The 25,100-nt window shown below is 32.7% G+C and overlaps 1 protein-coding gene across 10 annotated transcripts in view; it reads left to right on the top strand.

Annotated features, from left to right (window-relative positions):
- LOC127732114 (uncharacterized) overlaps window positions 1-25,100 on the top strand; it is a 127,246-nt gene that overhangs the window by 82,242 nt on the left and 19,904 nt on the right. Inside the window, exons 1-4 of one of the 10 annotated variants that reach the window (XM_052241164.1) lie at window positions 16,703-16,832; window positions 18,481-18,753; window positions 19,495-19,665; window positions 21,284-21,532. The exons of 8 other annotated variants lie outside the window; for them this stretch is intronic. In XM_052241164.1, coding sequence (XP_052097124.1) covers window positions 16,766-16,832; window positions 18,481-18,753; window positions 19,495-19,665; window positions 21,284-21,532 — 760 coding nt within the window. In that variant the 5' untranslated portion in view covers window positions 16,703-16,765. Of the gene's footprint in view, window positions 1-16,702; window positions 16,833-18,480; window positions 18,754-19,494; window positions 19,666-21,283; window positions 21,533-25,100 lie in introns of those variants that run through there. One more of the 10 variants, XM_052241170.1, reaches the window with a different exon arrangement.

Genomic DNA, 25,100 nt, shown 5'->3' with positions numbered 1-25,100 from the left:
CGTAAAAATGAGGTCAAGGTCAGATAACACCGACTTCTTAGACACATACACCTTGCAATCGTTATATACACCAAATATAGTTTAAGCTATTGCTTACAGTACTTGAAAAACAGACCAAACACACTAAAAAAAAGTTTACCAATGAACCCTGAAAGTTAGGGCAATGTCATATGAAACCTGCCAGACTGACATGTTCTTATAATTATTCCATACACCATGGGGTTTAATACCTACTGATTTAAGTACTTGTAACATTGACCAAAACACAAAAACTTAACATTGACTAATTAACCATGAAAATGGGGTCAAGGTCAGATGGAACCTGCCAGATCTAGACTGACATCTAACCCTTACATTTATTCCATTCACCACACATAGTTGACCTACTGCTTATAGTATAAGAGAAATGAACCTATTCCTACATGCATGTAACTTTGACCTTGATCACTGATCCATGAAATGAAGTTGAGGTCAGGAGAACCCTGTCTGACCGACATGTAGACATAGCCAGTAACCCATATACCAAATATAGTTATCCTAATTTTACTCATAATAAGTGAGAAATTCACATGACCAAAAAACCATGAAAATGAGGTCCAGGAAATTGGACATCTGACAGACGGAAACTTTGAAACATAAGGTATCTGCAAACAAGCTCTTCTTATTTATATGAAGAATGCAGATCTTCTACCATCTAAAATATAAAACATGAAGTTGACACTGCAACCGTCAGATAGTAATGCCTTTGTCTGGCATACTGCGAGACAAAAATGTATGTCATAATAAACATGCAACATTTTTCAAAAAGAAAACAATAAATTGCACAAATTATTGCATTCATTTATTGTAATGTTTTTAAAAATAACTGACCAAAATTAGAGATTAATTTATGCTAGTACAGGAAAAGCTCATCCAAATTCTGATTTCAGAATGCCAATTCTTATCATTGAGATACTCAACCAATCTCAACATTCAAATGTTTTATAAAAATTTACAATATTCAGATTGTTCAGAGTCTTATTATATTTATCATGTCTTATTATTTTATCTGTCATACAGATTTGGTATATCTGTTCTTTAGGTTCAAAAATGGCTATGCAATCTCCATGAATAGAGGCTATAAGTTGTCATCCTTCACTTCAGAAATGTTAGTCAATTTGAAAGCATGCTATTTCCTTACGTTCATTTGCTACAAACATTTTGATCTTCCTACTCCAGTGTGCAATATTGGCATCACAATTTGATGAGCTACATTGAACTTTGCTGTAGTCGAATCTTTTAATCATCAATCCTGCAATCATATGAAATTTCAGTAAAAATCAAAATAAATATATTAGCAATTTATTTACAGTTCATATTGATAATTTCAAGTTCAATGGATCATTTTGGTTGAATGAAATGTAAATGATTGAAGTTTAAAAAATGAACACTCAGGAAACAGCCATGAATTTTGGTACATGTATCTGGACAATGGGACCAATATATAAATTTATGTGCAAGACCCTAGGTGGAAGATTGTTTTTTCTTACTTACCAGTGATTTCGCAATCACTCGTCATTTTTCCCTTTATAAATATCAAAAGTATTTCTTCATTTTTTGTCACTAAAATATGTAAAAGTTAGTTAATAAATAAACTTGACACAGTCTGTATGTTAATTTGAAAGAAAAATTCAAATGATGAAATCAAATAGTTATACTCTGAAATGTAAAAATATACCAAATATTCAAAGTGAATGAACCATTATAATTACTGAAAGTAAAGGGCCTAAAAATGTTTGTAGAACTAAGAAATGCCATTAATGCTAAAACCAACTGCATACCAAATAAGAGGTTGGTAATGGGGGTACCATCATGACAAAAAACGATATAAAATGCTCCGCTGGGCGCAGCTTGATACGACCGCAGAGGTCGAACCCTGAACAGTTGGGGCAAGTATGGACACAACATTCAAGCTTGATACAGCACTGAATTTGGATTGTGATTAGATATTTGACACAGCATAGGTTTCTGACACATAATGAATGTGGTCTAAGAACTTAAAAAAAATTTTAATTTACCTATTCAAACCATATCATTATTATTTGATTTTATATATAAATCAGAAATAACCAAATTGAATTTAAAATAAAAAATTTTAAAGACAAAAAAGGGAAAAAAATCCCCCCTTAAATTTTTTGAACCCCCTTATAATTCATCACCCCCAAACTCAATCCCAGCCTTCCCTTTGTGGTATGATGCCTTGCAGTACAATTTCAGAGAGATCCGTACACTTGAACACAAGTTATTGTCTGGAAACTAGAAAAATTGCTTGTTTTTTGGCCCCTTTTTGGTCCCAAATTCCTAAACGTTTAGGGCAATTACCCCCAAACTCAAACCCAGCTTTCCCTTTGTGATATGGAACCTTGTAGTACAATTTCATAAAGATCCATACACTTACACAAGTTACTGTCCTGAAACTAGAAAAATGCTTGTTTTTTTTCCTCTTTTTGGCCCCTTATTCCTAAAATTTTGAGGCAATTACCCCAAAATCAATCCCAGCCTTCACTTTGTGGTATGGTACCTTGCAGTACAATTTCAGAGAGATCCATACACTTGAACACAAGTTATTGTCTGGAAACTAGAAAAATGCTTATTTTTGGCCCCTTATTTCTAAACGTTTTTGGCAATTACCTCCAAACTCAAACCCAGCTTTCCCATTGTAATATGGAACCTTGTAGTACAATTTCAGAAAGACCCATACACTTACACACAAGTTATTGTCATGAAACTAGAAAAATGCTTGTTTTTTGCCCCTTTTTTGGCCCCTAATTCCTAAAATTTTGAGGCAATTACCCCCAAATTCAATCCCAGCATTCCCTTTGTGATATGGAACCTTGTGGTACAATGTCAGAGAGATCCATACACTAACACAAGTTATGTCTGGAAGTTACAAAAATGCATATTTTTGGCCCCTTTTTCCTTAACTGTTGGTACCATAACCCCCAAAATCAATCCCCATCTTCCTTTTTGTAACATTGAACCTTATGGTAAAATTTCATAGAGATCCGTTCACTTAAACTAAAGTTAGAGTGCGAAAACCAATGTGTCCTCGGACGACGACAACACCAACGTCATACCAATATACGACCGCAAAATTTTTTTGCGGTCGTATACAAATTCTTGCCAAGTGACGTTAACAGTAATTTTAGGTCTAAAAAAATCTACTGAAAGAATGACCTATCGTTCTGAAAGAAAATAACTCCATATAGGTATATAATAAACTTTAAAATGTAAACTTTGCTAAAATGACAAGATCAATAGACCATGACTTGGGACTGCAGTAAGGGGACAGGGTAAAATAATCTCCATGGATAGAAGATGCATCAGATTGAATGCTAATACATCTTTATATCAATTAATATTTTTTTATTATTAGTAGTTTCACTCAAACTGACCTAATCAAAAATTTTTGAACACCAATATGTTTTGAGTAGGGAAAGGAAATGCATGATTTTTGTACATGCAAATAAACTCTCGATGTTGTTGACAATACATGTGTAGGTGGTCTCGGTTTAACTCTTGTTTAGCATTGTCAAAATTTTACTCAAGTAGCTCCAGCAGAAAATGTAGGTCATGTTCACCTAGTTCTTGTTGTAACATATATATATATATACATGTACATATCTTATATCATAAGATGAATTCGCCACTTGCTCAACACTGAACCAATATGCAAAAATCGTTTTGTAAATCAGCATTTGCATACCGACAGGGATATCTATGAGCTGTCCCGTTGTGAATGGGGATCATCCCGATGCAAAAAACATCTTGTAGCTAAAGCAATTCTTATCTATTTCTAAAATCACAAAATCATGTACAAAAAAATATTTCACCTAAAAATATGGACCCAGTGGGGATAGGTTGAAGTCAACAATCAATTACTGGAATTTACTGGTATATAAAATATTTAAATTCAAATAATTTTACCTCTTCAGTGCAACATGTGCAATAGTCTTTTCAAATATTAAAGGTACATGTATGTGTCTTTACAAATCACATCTGCAATTCAGCAAATCCCTGAAGAAAAAATTTCAAATTTGTGAAGTCTGATAAAAATATATACATGTATATGAATGAATGATATAATTTATTAAGACAATACAAATTTCTTTGGAGCTCTTACTTTAGACCAATTTGATAAGTTGCAAATAACATTAACTGAGAAAAATCATTTCCCTAAGTACAGGTTATGCAGAATACAATGCATGTTTTAACCCCTGAGAGCTAGAGTTTCAAGGACTTTGCGTTAATTTTGTTTTTGTACATTCAAAAATTATGAATATGGTAATGGGCCTAAGGCAAACCAAAAATGTGTACATGTGTGTTTGAAGTACTCAAAATACTGACCTTTATTGTATGATTAAAAACGCCTTCAGTACAGTACACCGCAAAGTTTTTCTTGTCATTTTTTGATAGCACTGATAAAAACAATATATGCCTCTAATTAAGCCAATAAGGTACGGTTTAATAAATCATCAAATAAAAATAATTTCTGTAATTTGTTGAAAGCCTATTTAAAAGAAACTAGTTATTCCTTCGATAACCTAACCAAGTATAAACATTTCTGTAAGCTTTTAACAAGCCCTATTTATATTGCGTCAAATAATTTCCCCTTTTTAAAACAGTCAAAAACTTTAAAAAAAAAAATCATTTTCCTATCTATTTAACCTAATTCTTTTCAGCTGTTGTAGAAACACTGGTGCTATCTTTTTAGGCCTAAATGCATCATTGTGTATGAAACCTTAAACAATTAACATTTGCTAAAAAATTGCATGTGAACCTTCCTTTGGAAAGACAATAATCCATTTTTCAGGGGTCTCCTTCAGTTTAGTACACACTCATATTTTTGGCTAGCTGCGGAACCGTAGCTCTTAGGTCCTTGTGTTATTTTTTTACTATTTGAGGATGGTCGGCAAATAGTCAAAAAATTACATAAGGACCTTAGAGCTATAGTTTCGCAGCTAATGTTTGGCATTATTACCATTTTTTCTAAACATCCTCTATAAAATATGAGAAAAAAAACAGTTTACTTGTCAATCTACTAGAAAAACAGGGTAACACGAATGACCGAATAACACCATTATTATCCAAATAACACTTGTAATAACCGAATATCACTTGAAATTTTAATATTAGCACATATTGGTGACTTTTAAACATTGATTATTAAATAATATTATATTATAAGTGAATTTTATAACTTAAAAATGATTAACAGAAAGCTGGTAAGTTCATAAAGATCGTTTTAAATTTAGTGTGTACATCCAACATGGCGACCATTGTGTTCCTTGGTCGCCATGCTGGATGTACACACTATATTTCAAGTGTTATTCGGTCATTACAAGTGTTATTCTGATAATAACGGTGTTATTCGGTCATTCGAGGTACCTAGAAAAACACAGCCAAAAAACAAAATATGAGTCCCCCCCCACTTTTTTATATTCATGTTGAACCTAAACCAATTTCAATAAAATATATAATGGGGGAGGAGAATGGTGTATGACCAAAACAATCTTTTGAATATATGTGTAAATAGTGTACCTTGTGTTTCTATAGAACAGAGAAAAAGGCCCTGTTCATCTGGATGGGCACTGCTCTGTCTGGCATTGATCCTTCCTTTGTGAGACGGTTTGGCACAACCAACATTCCTTCTAATAATCGCATGCATGTTCCTAGAGTTTGTTGGTGTTTTAGACAAACAAAGTATGAATGTACATGTAATTGGGATAAGATCCCAATAATAAGGCAATATTGTAAAAAATCAAATGTCCCTCCAACTTGATTTTTGCCTATTTTAATCCTAGGGAAGTGGTTCAACAGTTCTATTACATTGTCCAATTGGCGTGTTGTCTTTTCATCCTTAGAATATTGTGAATCCCCACATTCGTCGTCAGAAAAAGATTGAAAAACTACAGTTCAACATTGTCTGCCACATGCATGACATCAGTGTTGTTTACATCAAAAGAGTTCCGCTAGGGGAAGTAACTCTGTAAATTGTGTTCTTACATGAACAAAGCAACAGAATCTTTGGAATGGAATTTTGACAAGCAGACGAAAAAACCCACGAGACGAAGGCTTAAACCTGAAATTTCTATTTGCTTAGTATTTATATTTGCAATCATTGTGATTGTGCGGTTCTGGTAATACAATTTATTTTGAATTGAAATTACCTGGATTTACATCGGATAATAGTAAAACATATAGAACTTCGAAGTGCTAATACTTAATACTGCAATTGATTTTCTAAAATTTTTAGAATTTGCCAGATTCTTAGGCAGACTGGCACTTTAGTATATTTTGTAATGCATGTGCCAACTAGATTTAAACTGAAGCTATCAATGTATACATGACAAAAACCAAAAAAAAAAAAACATTTGATAGATTGTAAATAAACTCATCATAGACGATTTTAGTAATTGAAAGGTGCTACGTACTCATATTTCAACTTGTCTCAATATTTTGAATACCCTTCAATGATTTTTTGTTCATGGCAATGTAAATTCAAAAAAGGGAAGTTTATATAAACTAAAAAAAAAATCAAATATAATCAACATGATCAACAAACGGAACGAGTGAAAAATAACTGTCATTTCTGATTTGATACAGCCATTTTCCGAGGAAAATAATGTGTGAAATCTGGTTATATAGCTAGGTAAACCTCCAACTTGTCACAAAGGTAATTTTAGTTTCGTTGTATTGACAAAATTGGGTGACTAACCCAAACAGCATAATGGGTTAATGTGACAATTTGTGATGCAAAACCCAAAACTGTGAAAACATATACCACATACATACAACACACCTGAATAAAAAACTCGTACAAACATACTAATATATTTAATAAAGACGCCAACAAAAATGGTGTTGTAGTTGATGGTAAATTTGATAAAAACGTCTTCAAAAAGTTTTTGTCGTTGATAAAAATCAAAGTTATATACAGAAATTCGGAGAAAAAACAATTTTACATATAAGTCAAGATTGATTACTTTATTTCGCTAAGTAAGTCAATCATTTTTAGCCTGATATTTTTTCTAGGTTTCAAAAAGATTTTAAAGTGGAAAAAATATTGCTAATCTGACACAGTCTATATGATTGAACCCAAATATCAAACTAGATGGCAACATTATCTTTAAGTTCACAGTAATATAGAATTGCATATTTGTATTAACGATAGGGTGTCAGAGAATAATACTTTTTTTTCATATAAAGAATTTTTAAGAAAATATAAAATTGATATACATTTTGTGGACTTTTATGGCATAATTAAAGCATTCCAAATAGATGGGAAATCATAATCATGATAGAAGGTAATTCAATGTAGAACACTGTTGAAAATAAACAGGAAGATAAAGTTTTAAAAAGAAGTATATATAATCGGGAACACTTTTTTATCAATCAATTTTGGAATATAATAAAGTATTGCCTTTATCTTCCCGTAAGGAATAGGAACTATATTTGAATATACTAATTGAAGATTGGAATACTATTTACTCTATGCAATTTATAACAACGAGAAATTTGTTTTTACAAAATCATCATTTAAAGATTGTTTATATGATTTTACTAAGTAATTCATTTGTATTTAAATGCAAATTAAACAAAACTGAATTATGTACGTTTTGTTAAGAAATCAGGAAAAAATATTTTCCATTGTTCAAGAAAGTCGAAAATAAACTGACAACGCAAGGGCTAAAAAAAAACCACACAAACACACAAAACACACAAACAGACAAACAATAGTACACAAAACAGAAGATAGAAAAACCAAAGACTGAACAACACGAACCCCACCAAAACTGGGGGTGATCTCAGGTGCTCCGGAAAGGTAAGCTGATCCTGCTCCACATGTGGCACCCGTCGTGTTGCTCATGGGAATGTAATGATGTACAAAATGTGTGGCTATACGTGATAGACTAGATGATAAATCATGACAATTCTTACCTTTTTGTATAAAAGAATGTTTTGTTGGTGTGTTCGAGGTTTTTGTTCATAGTAAAAATCAAATAATATTGTGTGGCTCTTTAAATATATGTACTATATATATATACAAATAGTGTGGGATAGAATATTTATAATAATGGAGTGGTATATAAAACCTAAATCAAGACATTTTTTTATATTGTTATAATTTGATACGCAATTTTTATACATTGTGCCTAATAAGGCATTCTGTAATTTCCCATGTTTCATTGACTAAAAATATATTGACACAGAAGGACGACTACAATCTACAATCCGTGACAAGTATAATGATTTCAACCTTCCAATTGTAAACTTACAAAATTTCTCAGCATTAACATACCCTTTGTCTTATCTTATGGCGTTTACATTTATAAAACGTTACGCTCGTGTATATTCAAATTATATGAACTTCATTAACAGGGATGTTGTCCTTACACGAAAATATAAAGAGATGATTACCCTGTTGACGCACCTAGCCTCGGTCCTTTTGGGGTTGATGCGAATCCCTCAGTGTTTTTTTAAATGTTACCTTAATTAGTACTTTCTTAATCGATTGATGAGATTTGAACAAATGAAAAAGATAAAAATCACTATAGGTTACCGATCAGCCTTCAACATAAAGAAAACCCTATTAATCGTACAGTCAACTATAAAAGACCCCGACGAAATTAAATGTGATACAATTTAAAAGAGAATAGTAACTGCCTAATTTAGGCAATATAGCTTACGAAAAACAAATACGATAGCCATGAACCATCTACAATTACTATATTACAGGCTCCTGACTTAAAATAAAAAATGTGGTGGGGTTAAACATGTGTGAGAGCGATCAGTCATTCTATACCATTAGACAGCGGTGCTAAAACCATAAAACAAAACCATAAAACAAAAAACAGACCATAGGAACCTGATGTTCAGTGTTTGTCGTTTGTTGATGTGGTTCATAAGTGTTTCTCGTTTCTCGTTTTTTATATAGATTAGACCGTTGGTTTTCCTGTTTGAAAGGTTTTACACTAGTCATTTTTGGGGCCCGTTATAGCTTGCTGTTCGATGTTAGCCAAGGCTCCGTGTTGAAGGCCGTACTTTGACCTATTATGGTTTACTTTTACAAATTGTGACTTGGATGGAGAGTTGTCTCATTGGCACTCATACCACATCTTCTTATATCTATGTAAAATCAGTTGCAGATGGCTAAACAAATATAAACCGAATGGCATAAATACAATAGACACAAAGCACCGATATAAGAGTATTCACGGTAATAAAAACTAGTCCAAAGCCAATTACAACTAAAAAATAAATCATGTTTCCCAGACATATAACCTGTTTTTCAGTTACCTTGGTCCAATATTATCTTAGTGTTTTAAAAGTCAATAAATAAGGACTATTGTGGTCGAAATATTGATTCGCCATTGTCTGTCTGTCTGTTATCGTTTTATAATATTGTTTTTTTAACTCCTTTCTCGGTCCTGCAAAGCAAACAAGTCATTTTCAAACTATTTTATAAGAGTGACGAAATATTTCAAGATCCTGTTAATCAGATGTGCATTCCTGGAAAATACAAATATTTTCTTGAATATCCTCCGTCAATGTTTATAATTTTGTAATGATATCAAAATGTAGGACTTTCCAATAATCTATACTACTTTATCTAATTCTTAAATTAGATCTCCTTACGATGTAAAAAGCATTGGGACAAATATGATCATAATCTAGTGTTTATTGATATAGTCTTTCACAAAAACAAGTCTTTTTCATCGCTTCTTGACATAAGTAATAAGAAAACGGATCTAAATTTTTAACAGTAGTTTTCAAATGTTCAAATCGGACTAATCAACCAAACGACGAATCAAGGCGACACACATAAAGTCAGGGATTCGAAACAGAGCAAGACCGATCCCTCCTACGAGGCAGCGTCTCCTGCTTTGCATTCATCGCCCACAATGCGAATCCGCACTGAAAATGTCGTAATCGGGAATATGACATAATCATGTTAAATTACAGATAAGACGAATTTGTAGGAATCTGAACCATTTCCAATATATGCAAACATTCTCAAACGGCGTACTTCGGTACTGACTTGATTTATAATTTCTCAATCTAAAATAGTCCGTTTATAAATTTAAAAACTGATAAGAAACTAGAGTTTCAACTTCCTCAGGCAAAAGTTGACCTAAGATGAAGTTGGCTATGATTTTTAGTTTGTTTTTTTTTTTGTCAAATAGCTCTTCAACTGTTTAGGATCTTATACATCCTTGACTTTTAAACATTCGGCATGAGCTTTTCCTGATGACGGTAAACCAAGAAAAGCGCTTCGGCCGCATGACATTTAAAAAGTGTTGTTTTCATTTTTTACAGCACAGGGTCGATACCACTGCTGGTGGACTATCAGAATCAAACGGAATTATCAACTCAATATTCAGTATTCGGTACTGACATTTTTAATTACAAAACTTTCCAAATTTGTCCGTTTAATAAATTTAAAAATTTATAAGAAACTAAGGTTTAAACTTCCTCTGGCAAAGTTGACCTTAAGAAGATCTTAGAAGCTAGATTATTTAATTAAGCTTTCTTCAGAATTTGCTTTTCTTTAACAAAAAACTTTTCTGATTGGGTCCAATTAATATATCCTTTTTGACTAGAGATTAAAAACACAACAGATTCGGCTTTCTCTGCCTAAATTCTAGACATTTACCTTAAATTTGAAAACAGCGGTCATCTCAGTACTAGAATCTGAAAATTGAGACGATTTCAATTTTGATATTATAAATTTTCTTCACTTGATCAGCAATATATCAACTTCTCTTGCGTATGAAGTTAACGTTTCGTAACTCATAAGATATTCAAGACCTTTCAGCTGCTACTCAGACTTCGTAAAACGTCATCTGTGTTTTTGTAAAATATAAATGAGCCTGGGTTTTGTCAAAGAACATCTCGTCCTTTTTCTCAAAAAGTTCATCGGAAAATACCAAGACTTAATAGGTAACTATTGAGTGTCTACTTCACAAATGATATTAGAAGGTCTTGCGTTATAGATTCTAGGTGCTGAAGTTGTGTATCTTTTATCTTTTTTATATGACTTTGGTTTCACTGTTATTTTCTTCGTGCTATTATGTTTCTTGTTGGTCGTGATTCGATATTTATGCATGCCGCCATCGGGTTTTTTTTTATTTTGGACGTAAGCCACTTTAAACATAATAAACAATAAATACATTTAGCAAAGCCAGACCAAAAATGTGTAAACTTAGAAAAATTTGATGTGCTGAACATAGATCAAAGTGGGGACCTATGTGGCGTTCCTGGTGCAGATTGGTCATTCACTGCGATTCGAACACAAACGTTTTACAGTGTTGTTTCTACTTTGTATTACATGTATCTATAATTGAATTAACTATATATTTAACGGGAATCCATGTTTTTGATTATTTTAGATCGGCCAAAAATTATTAACTATGGTGTACTAGTACTTATACAACAAGTCAATGAATGAGGGGCTATATTGTGTTCACACTTGTCCCTCACTACCTCCGAAAACTATTCCGTCACAGTTTTCTCAAGTACTACGGAACAGAATAACTTCATCCTTGGCGAAAAGCTTGGCAGTGATGCATTGTAACGTGTGAGCACTGTTTGAATTTGTGAGAAATCTACTAGTTTTTTTTACCTATTTACCGATACTTTGATATTTTCATTAAGTGATTTACCGTAAAATATTTCGTCACACGTTTCTCCAGTACTACTGAACATAGTGACGTTATATTTTGTTAACAGCTTTGAAGTAATGCGTTGTACACTGGTTCTCCGGTAAAGCGCCCAACGTCCGAGTAAAAAATGATAAAATATAAATTGCAGCAAAACTTGTAAATAAAAAACATGGAACATCCTCATAGTATATTCTTTCCAACATATAAATTTCAGCATGTAATATGCTACCGTTAATTTGTAATGATCGAGAGAGTTTAAATGGAAAAATGTAAAAAAAAAATACATTTAACGTCATTTTATTTCCTTTGACGTCGTTATCTGATAGCGTGATTTCCAATACCGAAAATGCTAAAAACTTTGAAATCATTATTTTTACGGTGTTTTCTAATCTTTATTAATTCTCAAAAACTTTAATGTGCGTTTTTCTTGTGAGTTGAAATTAATACAAATTAAGGTGGTACATCTTCCTGTGGACTGTTTCCTTGTGAACTAGTACGCCAAAAAAATCGACTCAGCGTGTTGGTCTTGTACAAAGCAAAATAAATATTAATATCGTATTAACATGCTTTCGACCCGAATATGCATATAATTCGCCGCCTCTTCCCTTCCCCCTCCTCCTCCATATCACCATCATCATCATCATCATCTAGTTTGCCAATCTGTGTTACCATGGATTATCATTGATGTGGTCATATTTATAAATATTTTCAAAATGCACAAGAATGGCGTATAATGCATTCATCCCTTGCTTTGAATAGTTTGAATAACTAAGAATTTTCTTTTGTAGACGAAACACAACCTTTGAATCTTTGATAGGTTACTTCCTTTGATATTCAATAATACTTTTTTCCTTGGTATCGGAAATTTGAAATGTTAATATAGGAGAGTGACGAGACGTGTTTATATCAGATCAAAGGATTAAACGAATAACTATTTTTGATAATGTTTAAAGTTATTATAATACTGCAATTTTAGAGGAGAAATGATTGATTGATTGTTGTTTTCTGAACGTACAGTGGCAAATATTTCATGCAGAATTATGACCGAGAGAAGAATTTGCAAACAATAAATAAGATGTTCCATGCGTTGTCGTTAAAAAAAGAAATTAATAAAACCCAAAAACTAATAAAAATAAACAAAACCATGACGAGAAAGAGAGACGACAAAAACAAAAACAAACAGCTAAAAATAAAATATAAAAACATTTTCAATAGATTTTTTATTCATAGTAGGCAACCCTCGTTGATGGTTGGTTGTAGCATATTAATCTCACCGACTTTAATTTTAAAAGAGACCATTAAAAACGACCAACTAAACAGCTTCTCCTTGTAGATACTCTCATACTAGTAGTATAATGATTTGATTTGTTTTTGGTGTTTTAACGCCACTTTTAAGCACCGCTTTTGGGCTATTTCGTGGTGGCCAGTTTTTATTGGTAGAGGAAGCCGGAGTGCCCGGAGAAAACCATCGACCTTCGATAGGAAAACTGACAATCCTAGTCAATTAAGATTGGAGTCGAGTGCACCCGCACAAGCGAGGTTCGAACTCACATCCTCAGTGTTGACTCGCTAGTGATTACAGCTGTAACTACTTAGACCACTCGGCCACCGAGGCCCAGTAGTATTATGTATCCTATTCCGCTTGAATATCTGATATTTATTGGAAATAACACAAGATATATGAGGTGGTTTATAGAATAGAAAATAATGTCCCCCCCCCCCCTTAAAAAATAAAGAATGAAGAAAAATAGGCAATCAAATAAAGAATAGAAAATAATGGGGTGTAAAAAAAATAATCGTATAAAAATTATAAGAATAAGGTAAAGAAAATACTGATTTCAGAAATAAATAATTTACAGAATAATGAAACTTCGCGTTTTCGGCATATCAAATTTATTATTGATAATTGACAATAGACAAGTAGATCATTTGGAATGAAATGTTGAACTGGTCGTAATCGGAACTGGTTTATTGAAATTAGCGATGCAAATTATATACACTCATAAGCATCGGTATTTTCCCCCAAAATCACGATCTTGCACGAGTTAACGTATCATTTCGTTTCAAAGCGCTATTTTGGATTTATCTTCATCATTTACGCCCAGCGCCGAATATTTGAAAGCAAAGGATATAAAAGAACAGAAAGAGTTGATGAACTATATGACCAAAAAGGACATAAAAAAAAATAGCCAAATCAATCGAAGATTAACTTTGCCCGATGGAGTTGAAACCTGAGTCTCTTTATAATTTTAATATTCTCCAAAACAATTGATTAATAGGCAAAGTTTTAATATTTTGTTGGACAGTTGGGCAATCAAGGATAAAATCTAGTTCTGGTGATTGAATTTTTACTCTATCGGATTTCAGATTTCTTTTAATGTCGGTTAACTACCGGTACTGTCTCTGTTATAAAACTTAATGTTCAGCTTCTCAGTACTAGTACCTCATATGACAAACCAAATATGATCAAATATACCTCATGTCATCTTAACTTCTGTTTATTATCCCAGATATCCAAATTATCACGAAGAAATTAAAATGGTCTTTTTCTCCCCCGTTTGGTTTTAATCAGATATTCAGATATTAATTAAAATTGATAAATGGTATCATTTGTGCAGTACAGTGACAGATTAAAAAAAGGGGGTTGGGGTACGGGGTAGTGTCGTCATACGTATGTCGTTGATACAGACAAGAAGATTTATCATGTCAATATTATGATACAACAGGAAATTTTCATATGCAGGATCTGAACACAAGAATTTTACAGAATAATCATATTTCTTACTGAATAGAGAAAAATGGCCTAAAGAATAACAGAATACAGAAATGTAGACCCCCCTCCCATAATCCAGACCGTCATATATATTATATTGTGACGGATAGTTTTGTTGATCTATTTAAAAAGTAAAATCACAAAAATACTGAACTCCGTGGAAAATTCAAAAGGAAAGTCCCTAATCAAATGGCAAAATCAAATGATAAAACACATCAAACGAATGGACAACAACTGTCATATTCCTGACTTGGTACAGGCATTTTCAAATGTAGAAAATGGTGGATTGAACCTGGTTTTATAGCGCTAAACCTCTCACTTGTATGACAGTCGCATCAAATTCCATTATATCGTTTATTTATTATTTAACTGTTTTAATTTTCGAAAAGAATATTTGTACAAGGTGTTGTTAATAAATGTAACGGACAATATATACCATGCCCTCTCAGCCGACGTCGTAATTTCATTTAAATGAAAGAAAGTATTTAAAAGCTTGTTTCCCTGTGCAACATGACATAAAACTCATTAGGCAGAGCAATTTTAATGGCTACTTGCATAATTGTTAAATCGTATTAAATTCGGTATCAAATTTATATTAATAATAAACGTTACATATCTTGAATATTGAAAACAGGTTAAAATTATTTACTTGCATTAATATTGATATTTATCATAATTTATATTTAGTAGTAAATACAGAAGTTTTGAATATTTGATAAATAGCCTGCTGTTAAATCCGCACCCATTATCACACCCTTTATCGCATGTCTACCTTTCATCGCACCCCTATTCGGATTTATTCAGAATGTGTTTTATATAGTACAACATTACTAAAGGAGGATAAAAAGAACTGAATGAACTACCATACAAAACACAAACAAACAAAAAATACAATAAGCAAAATATTTCTATGGACAACAGGACCTAAATTGAAAGGTAACCCAATAGGCAGTTCCTATATATGATAAAACTTTTAAAACATGGCAAAAATGAATAAATCTGAAGGTAACCCAGGTGCTTTAGATCAGTAAGCAGTTCATATATACTCTCCTGTTTAAATCTGTGATAAAGCGTAAACATGGCAAAATCCGTATCACATGCCGTATCATGATCCCTCTGGCTGATATTGGTATCTCGGGATGAATCGGCATGTGATACGGATTTTGCCATGTATTATTCTCTATAAAATCATCCGGTTCGGTTTTTTTCTAGGTCTGAGAAAAAAGCAACTGTGTTACACTTAAACAATTGATTAATAAAAATTGTCACATGGTGTCTTCTTATGTCGATAATTACAATGTATGTTATTGATCTGTATGTTATATATTCGCCATCCGCAATAATTATCTAATATGTTTATTTGGCATGCCATACTCGATAGAAGTGCGGACGTGATAGAAAGCACTCTTTACCAAAACGTTAACGGAGATAACATTCCACGGAGGTTACATTTCGAAGATTTCGTCATTTATAAAACATAATACGTGTATCTGAAGATAGAAGTTGTACTAAAATTAAATGTTGACACCGATATCGATCTGTTTTAAAATAGGTGTTTGTTTAGAATAGACCATTCCACGGAGATCACATGCTTAACAAATCTCTGCAGTTTTCATCTTTGTTTAGTTTTTCAGACTGATATGATTTGGAATAAATGACCATTGTTATAAACAAAATTATTTATGGTAACCTTATAATCAAATTTAACTCATATCACACTCAATGTTGTGGTTAATATTTTTTTTCCGTTAACGGAAATTACAGCTAGGTTTACGAAAAAAATATTTTGACGGCCGTACCGATCACTGTCGTTGTGCAACATGTACTAAACTTTATAAAAATTAAAAATATAGATAATAAAGAAATATAAAAATCTCAGATATAAGTATAACAAACTACGGGTATATATAACTCGAAGTCGTTAGTTTTGCTTTCTTGTGGTGGGACAAATTAACATCATAAAATGGGCGCTTTAACGAAGAACCAGTGTCTAACGTGTAGTTGGTTTTCAGATCTGTCAAACATCTACGTTCTTGTCATCGACACTGCTGAATTAAGAGTGGTGTTAAAACATGCACATTTCTTTTTTGTATTGTTTATTACTTTTTTATTAATGCATACACATTTAGGATTATTTTCAAACTATTGTATTCATGTGTATAAAATGTAAGTTAACCTCACGATAATATTCTTTTGAATGTGATTTTCAAATGAGCGTGACATTTCATTGTTTAAGGTTTATATCCTGGTTGAATTCCTGCTTCCGGATTTCATCTTAGCGACAATAATGAAGACTGTTAGACTTTTTCATCTTGTCTTGACGACTTCATTTATATTGAGTGCTGCAGTCGCAGGTTAGTGATTACAAACATAAAATTATGAATGTTTTGAATGTATAAACATTTTCTTCTTTGAAGGCATATGGTCGGAAGACTATCATATATTAAGTAAGTATTGTATATTTATTTTAATCCATGAACTCTATTGCGAAAGATAATTTTTGCATTTTTATACTACATATATATTGGGCATTTAATTCTTTGAATAATCCATGCCATTAATGCATATTTAAATATTTTTGAAAGTTTTATTCTTCGAATAAGGCATCGGAACGAATCCTAACGATTCAGTGATTTAAACCTTAAATTGAATTTAAAATTAAGATTACATATAAATTATCGCTCTGCTTATCTAGTATAGAAATGCTTGTATATGATATGAGTAAAGCTCAGTAAGTAGAATTAATGCATATATGTTTTACGTCCATTGTTAATGTTATATGAATTTCAACCCTGCTGAGTACGCAACACGGTGAGTTGGAATTTTTATGTGCTTGCACACAAGGTACTGGTCCACAGGAAGACATTTCTTTCTACCCGGAGACGATTTTAGTTTTGCTTTAAAGTGTAAGATATTTTGATCATCTTTTGATCAAGAAACATTAAGATAATCAACAGGAACCAATGCATTTACTTTGAAAAAAAAATATACGTAGGTAGTGTTTGCCCCTGCCTTCAACACAAACGTATTAACACAAACATCTTAGATAAGTAATAAATAAACAGCTCTCTCTCTCTCTCTCTCTCTCTCTCTCTCTCTCTCTCTCTCTGTGTGTAATAAGCCATAATCGGCTAAATAAATGTTTGGATTATAATTTCTCAAATATGTTTAGAATTATTTTGCAAATCAATATGCCATCACAGCTAAATACAAGCAAGAGATTCTTTCTCGTTCAAATAATTCGGCAGTGGCTAAAAGTTTATTTTTATCAATGATTACAATTATAATAGGAATGTTTATCAGGAAATAATTGAGGAATGTTTATTAAAAAAAATCAACAATCGAATATCATTTGCATATAACTAGATTTTCACCTTCGTTAGCGAAAAAGGAAGAATTCTTTTGATATTATCTAGCAAATGATCTTTACCTGTAAAAATACATGATTTATGTTACTGAAACACACAATAAAGAACACTGAGTGAAATACAAATCCATTGGGTTATCTGTCTTAACAATGATACGGATTTACTTCAATTACGACAACAGTAACTCAACTATTGCTTGTTTGTGTTGTGTTTTTTTTTCTAACCTTGATTTGTCTCTTCTTAATCGATTTATGAAATTTAAACATCGATAAACTACTGTCGTCTTCATTTACCATATACATGAATATACCTCATTGCCCAGTATTTCTACACCTTTAGAATGCTTCTAATGCAGAAAATTGGACATTGATTTAAAATGTAAAATGTACAGGGATTCATTGGTTCTGTAAACAAGTAAAATAACAAAAATACCAAACTCCAAGGAAAATTCAACACCGAAAGTCCCTTATCAAATGGTAAAATCAAAAGCTAAAACATATCAAACGAATTGAAAACAGCTGTCATATTCACTGTCAAAAATGAATTCTGTTAATTCAAAATTAGAAAGCAAGACACGCTCGTCGAGATTAATCTCCACCATTGCCAAAGCTTAGGGGTCATCATTTTATTTCAGAGAGCGATACTGAAGTGGCAATTTTGGTCAATGGTACTGGCATTCTGAATTGTACGTCTGATAAACAGTCAACGATATATGTTGACTCTATCGAGGTTAACTCACCATTGTGCAACAGCACTGATACAGCAGTTGTATGGCACTTTAAAAGTATTTGCAATGGTAAAACAGTTTGTGAATTTAGTATCATGAATGAAATGAGGGACGTTAACACAACATGTTCTTTGAATGGGACCGATAGTGATCTACTTGACGTAAACTATCACTGTGTTCGTACGTATACTTTGTACAGATTTTACACCGATAATAAACCTAACCTATTATGGGTAAATCAGCTCACAGATTTTGTCTACTGAGAGGCAGAATTAAATTTTGTTAACAATAATTAATGTAAATAAACTTAGTAAACAGCCATTATGTCTGCTTGAATATCAAGGATAGATATTTGAACAATTTTAAATCTAAAACAACATAATTGCTATCTGCATATTGTTAACTGCACAAGCCGCATTTTTAAGACAAACATGTTTATCCTATATTTTAGCTCACCTGCACCATCGGTAATGGAAGCTTTTTATGTTAGTTTGACGTCTACTGGCAACTAGTATTTTGCATTTGATCTTCATCTTCTGGAAAAGCAATGAAAACGATAAATTCCTTTATACGCGATGCAACTAACATGTCAACACTCATTGCCGCCATAGCCTTTTCTAGTTTCCGATTGGTTTGAATTCTATTTAAAAAACTCTAAATATTGATTCGAATCAAACTGAATAGTTATAGATAAACTCATCATAGATACCAGGCTTCTAAATACAAGTTCCTTTAAATATCGTTTGTTATTTATGATGTTTTGAAAATCGATGTATGATTAATAATGTTTACTGCTTTTACTGTTGCTCCACCTTTTTTCTTCTGTGTCTGTTTTTATGTTTTCTCGAAATAAGTTAATGCTGCATAAAATCTATTCACTTATTACTATTCATGTTTAATTGTCTAGCCATATTTTTGTAGGTACTGGTATGTGGTCAAAATGGAATGACTATTCCTTTTGTTCTGTGACGTGTGGTGGAGGTGTACAAACCAGGTCACGAATGTGTACCAATCCAGCTCTAAATGAAAATGGTCATAACTGTTCTGGTAACAATGTAGACGAAAAAATCTGTAACACACAAAACTGCTCTAGTAAGTCTAGATGCGTTGTACAAAATGTATACACTACATATACATTAAACGTTTTATGCAGTTAAGGACATGCATCATTTAAGTATTCCCCATTCCAAACTAAAAGACAAATTGAAAGAGTTGGTATTACTTTGTTTCATTAAAAAGAATGGCGAACGTAGATACAAGTGTCTTGTCTTGGGGAGGGATAAATCCTACTTTGTAAAGAATCACTCTGATTCAAACAAAAAATTCTCTGAAACTGACATTATCAAGATGCTTGATTTCTTGATTGACAACATATTTGTTACGTTTGGAGGACGTGTTTTTCAACAGACTGTCGGCATTCCAATGGGAACCTATTGTGCCCCTCTTCTTGCCGACTTGTTTCTTTATTATTATGAGGCTGACTTCATACAGGAACTTCTTAGGAAGAAAGATAAGAAGTTAGCAATATCCTTTAACTCTACGTTCCGCTATATAGATGATGTTCTCTCACTAAATAATACAAAAATTGGTGACTATGTCGAATGAATCTATCCCATCGAACTAAAGATAAAGGATACTACAGATACAATTAAGTCTGCCTCATATCTTGACTTACATCTAGAAATTGACAATGAGGGTCGGTTGAAAACAAAACTTTACGACAAAAGAGATGATTTCAGCTTCCCAATTGTGAACTTTCCATTTCTATGTAGCAACATTCCAGCAGCGCCTGCATACAGAGTATATATCTCCCAATTGATACGAAATTCCCAGGCTTGTGTTTCCTATCATGATTTCCTTGATAGAGGATTGCTGCTCACAAGGAAGCTATTAAACCAAGAGTTCCAAATGGTGAAGTTGAATCATCCCTTCGTAAATTTTACGGACGCCATCACGAGTTGGTTGACCGTTATGGAATAACCGTTTCACAGATGATACCGGATATGTTCCTTATGTCGTAACTACAATACCCTTCCCTTTTCACGAATGTGACTTACCAATTTAGACTATTTACCGGATTTGTAATAACATAAGCAACACGACGGGTGCCACATATGGAGCAGGATCTGCTTACCCTTCCGGAGCACCTGAGATCACCCCCCAGTTTTTGGTAGGGTTCGTGTTGCTTAGTCTTTAGTCTATGTTGTGTCATCTCTACTATTATTTGTCTGTTTGTCTTTTTATTTTTGGCCATGGCGTTGTCAGTTTGTTTTCGATCTATGAGTTTGACTGTCCCTCTGGTATCTTTCGTCTCTCTTTTAATTCATACCTTTACCAATTTGAGAATAACTTCTGTTTTGTAATTGAATAATTCCAAAGCCTTTAGTTTGTTTACCTTTTCTAACGTTTACACCATTCTTTCTCTCTGCTTTTTACACTAAATAGTTATTCGACAAAATACACAATCTACATTATTAGTCAATCTCCATTAAAACAGCTTATGTATGCAAACAGGTTCTAATGTTAGAAATGTTGAAGTTTTCATGAAACGAAGAAATAAGGAGGAAACATTCATATTCTTTAATATTTCTTGACAATTGATTACTTTCACTGCTAGAAAACTGGAGGTGATTTAATAATTCACTACACTTAGTATGGTTAAATTTAAAGTTAATAACTGGGTAAATATGTACATGATGTATCATTTCAGATCCTTTCACTAAGTACTATATGGAGGAAGACACAGCTTATCTAACATGTTCAATTGAATTCAACGAAATAATGACAATAGTTGCAATCAAATATGAAAAAGGATCCTGCAGTCACAATGATTTACATGGTATCGGGAATATATGTAACGGGATGACAGAATGTATTTTTAACGTTTCTAACAGTAATGTTGGTAGTTCATGTGGTGCTAACGGAACGGCATCTCTTGAAATTACGTACAATTGCATACGTGAGTTATACCTTATAGCCTTTAATAAGACGACAATGCATTTTGATCCAATATACAGCATATTTTGTGTTTTATTTTCAAAACCTAAAAAGATAGAACATGATACTAGAAGATGTTAGGCAAACGTTAATAAGATTGCAGCCACACAGTACAAAGCGCAATAAGTAGACATCTAGAATTCACGCTTCAAACAATAATTACTTTTTTCATTAAACTAGCTTATATGAATGCATGGTAGTATCCTTAGTCATTCATCAAAGTTATCTTTACATATGTACCCATGAACACAAATTTAGAATAGATTAAAAGGCTGCTACAATAAAAATTATAAATTGTTGCGTTTAAGCCAGAGGAAAGTATTCAAATTTGTAGACACGTTTGATAATTATCTTATGAATCATCTATGCAGGAATGCATTCCCAAATGACTTTCATATTCTAAATTAAGAAACGCATCTTCTAATGTCTTTTCTACAACTGGGATGCTACTGTTGCTACTGGACAATTCGTCGCCAAAAGGATCATGAGCTCAATCGTCAGTGTTTCGGAACTGCAATGATTTATAACATACTTGCATATACACTGTATTTAGCTGTTGTTTTTATGCCCCGTTTTTGTTTTAACGTTTTTAATCAAGATTAAAACGGAAAAGTTCTTCGAAAGCACCTAACTTTATTTAGCTCTTATTTCCCTAATGAATTTATGAATCCATATCGATAAAACTGCCAAATTTCATTACAGCCCTTATTCGTTTCGGAGCAATTTCAACACGATTATTCAATGAATCATAATGGGTATTAATACATTATACAATAACATTCTATAAAATCTCCATTTTACCAAATTTATAAACCACTGGTATATGTCTATCTACACGTTTCTTCTATCTAACCGCAAAAACTAATCTTTCAACTTAAAAAAAAAAATATTAGACCATTCCTTCCCAGGTGACTGCCGTTTTCCAACTTGGTGTCCTATGAACACAAATGACATGATGCTATCAAATAAACAATCGGCCGTGCTAGGTGTCTATTCTCAACAACCAGCTTTCTCTTATTTGATTTGCAAATCATAATATGTTTTATGTTTAAAGCATTGCGATAGAAAAAATGACTAAATTTGGGTGTTGAACAGATATAGATCAAAACAAAGCATAACGATTCTCTTTCTCTGAGATTTTCTTTGTTTCGTCTTTTTTGACTGAGAATTAGAAAAGGGGTCACATAGGTCTTCTTCCAACCGACAGTTAATCCCTTGCCACAACGGGGCATCCGTTTGGCTGTGAGGGATGTACAAGTACGCAGCTATGTCCTGTCAGAATGGAAACGTTTAATCCCATGCCTCGTGGAAGGGGAGTGTAACGCTTCCTGTACGTTGAGAACCATTGCAACAACTCTTTGAGGGACCCGTAAGTGACCTGTTGGAAGGCAAAATTTCTGTCCTCATCCAATTTACACTAATTTTCAAGTGGCAGTTCAAATGTCCCCGAGCTTCATTCCGGACGGCCTTTATTACAGGACCTACCTATTTTATTCATTGCTAACTTGTTTTGTCCTGAAATAAATAAAATATGTGCCACTGTTCGTTAAGCAACAAACAATCAATTAATCATTTTGTCTTCCGTAGACATGTATTGACAACATTGATGAAATAGACAGAATGAGCACATTTCATCTCGGACATGTTTCCTCGAAATGTAATTTTTGGATTCTGCATTTGGCAAAACCTTCCTGAATCGTTGGTTCTCAATGCTATTCAACTTCTTGTTTAATCTTTATAAAAATAAGGAGATGTGGGATGCTTGCCAATAAGCCAACTATCCACCAAAGTTCAAATGAAGTGGATGTAAGCAATTATTGGCAACCGTACGGCCTTCAACAATGAGAAAAACCCATACTGTATGGTCGGCTATAAAAGGACATGAAAAATATGAAACAATTCAATTGAGAAAACTAACGGCCTAATTTATAACAAAACAATTTACGAAAAACAAATATGACAGATATGAACCAATGACAACTACTGATCTACAGGCTCTTGACATAAAGAATGTGGCGTGGTTAAACAGTTTGTGAGCGCTCAACCCTCCCCCTAACCTTTGACAATGGTGTAACAGTACAAAATAAGAACAAACTATAAAAATCAGTTGAAAAGGGCTTAACTCATCAGATGGATACAAATAGAAATACATCTAACAAAAACACAGAGTAGACGTGGACGGGTACTTGTACTTCCCCACAACAAAAAGAGACTAAGTACAGATATGAGAGTACTCGCAGTTACTGGCAGCTAGTTCAAAGCCAATAACAACTAATAAAGAAATCATGTATCTAAGACTAAACTAGCAATCGGTACACATCCAACATCTGATGTATTTAGTGTAAAGACGTCATTAACAGTCAGAGAAAAACATGACCTTGTGCAATGCCAAACTATAGGTATCGACAGATTTGAGTGCCGTAAAAGTACATATGTGTTATATTTAGTATGATTTTAATCTACTGATAACAAAATCAATAGTTATACCAATAAAAACAATATTCAAAGATTTAATTACAGTGTTGAATAGCTAACCTTTTAGAATAAGTTTATTTAAAGGATTGATAAATTTACCCGGATCGTATCTAAATTTCCGGGCTCGGTTTACAACATCACTGTAAAATTTAGGATGTGCTATTCCGTTTGAAATATGTTTTCTACAGGTACAGCCAAACTTGCAGACAAATCTTTGTATCTAGCCTTTTTAACTTTTATGATTCGAGCGTCAATTATGAGTCTTTTGTAGACGAAAAGCGTGTCTGGCGTACAAAATATTAATCCTGGTATCTATGATTAGTTAATTGGAAATTTTTTTTCACCACCCCCATAATGATAAGAAAGGATCAAACATTAAACCTTACAAAATTAATATAACGATGAGTTTGTTCTGTAATCTAAATTAAGTGCTAAATATTATTACATCAGTTGTCTTGAAATCAATCATTGTATCACACAATGTATTTTTTTAGCTAAAACCACATAACCATTTAAACTAAATATGACCGGAATTAAATAATAAGCATTATAATAATTTAAGTTAATTGTGAAATTCTTTTTTTTCAGTTTTAAACATAAATGGCTAATGATATCCTAACAATTTCTGACTTCTGACATATATGTTAAGTATTGGAGTTAGATTCATATATTTATGAAATTGTACATGCAAAAAAGTCAACTGAACTACTCTTTCTTCACTGAACATGATGGTTGCTATAAGTGGAGTTGTTTTATGTGTCATCCGGTGGCCCCTAATTCAGTTCTGTTTTTTTGTAGGATTTATATTGTTCAAGCTTCTAATTTTCATGGAAGGTTACAAAAAACATATTCAGGCTGATTATGTTGTTTTAAATGATTCTTTTTTACACAAAAAAAAAAGCCAATTGGTCTGTTATACTTTCCAATATCTTCAGCTTAATCTGTTGATGATCGAATGGTTGCAAATCAACAGAGATCACTAAAATCAATAAAGTTGTACCATCCTGTTTATAAACATTGTCAACTTATCTAATGATAATTATTCATATTCTTAC

This window comes from Mytilus californianus, unplaced genomic scaffold (genome assembly GCF_021869535.1).
Source record: "Mytilus californianus isolate M0D057914Y unplaced genomic scaffold, xbMytCali1.0.p SCAF_22, whole genome shotgun sequence".
In the NCBI taxonomy this organism is placed as follows: domain Eukaryota; kingdom Metazoa; phylum Mollusca; class Bivalvia; order Mytilida; family Mytilidae; genus Mytilus; species Mytilus californianus.
This window is presented reverse-complemented; position numbering and strand designations above follow the sequence as displayed.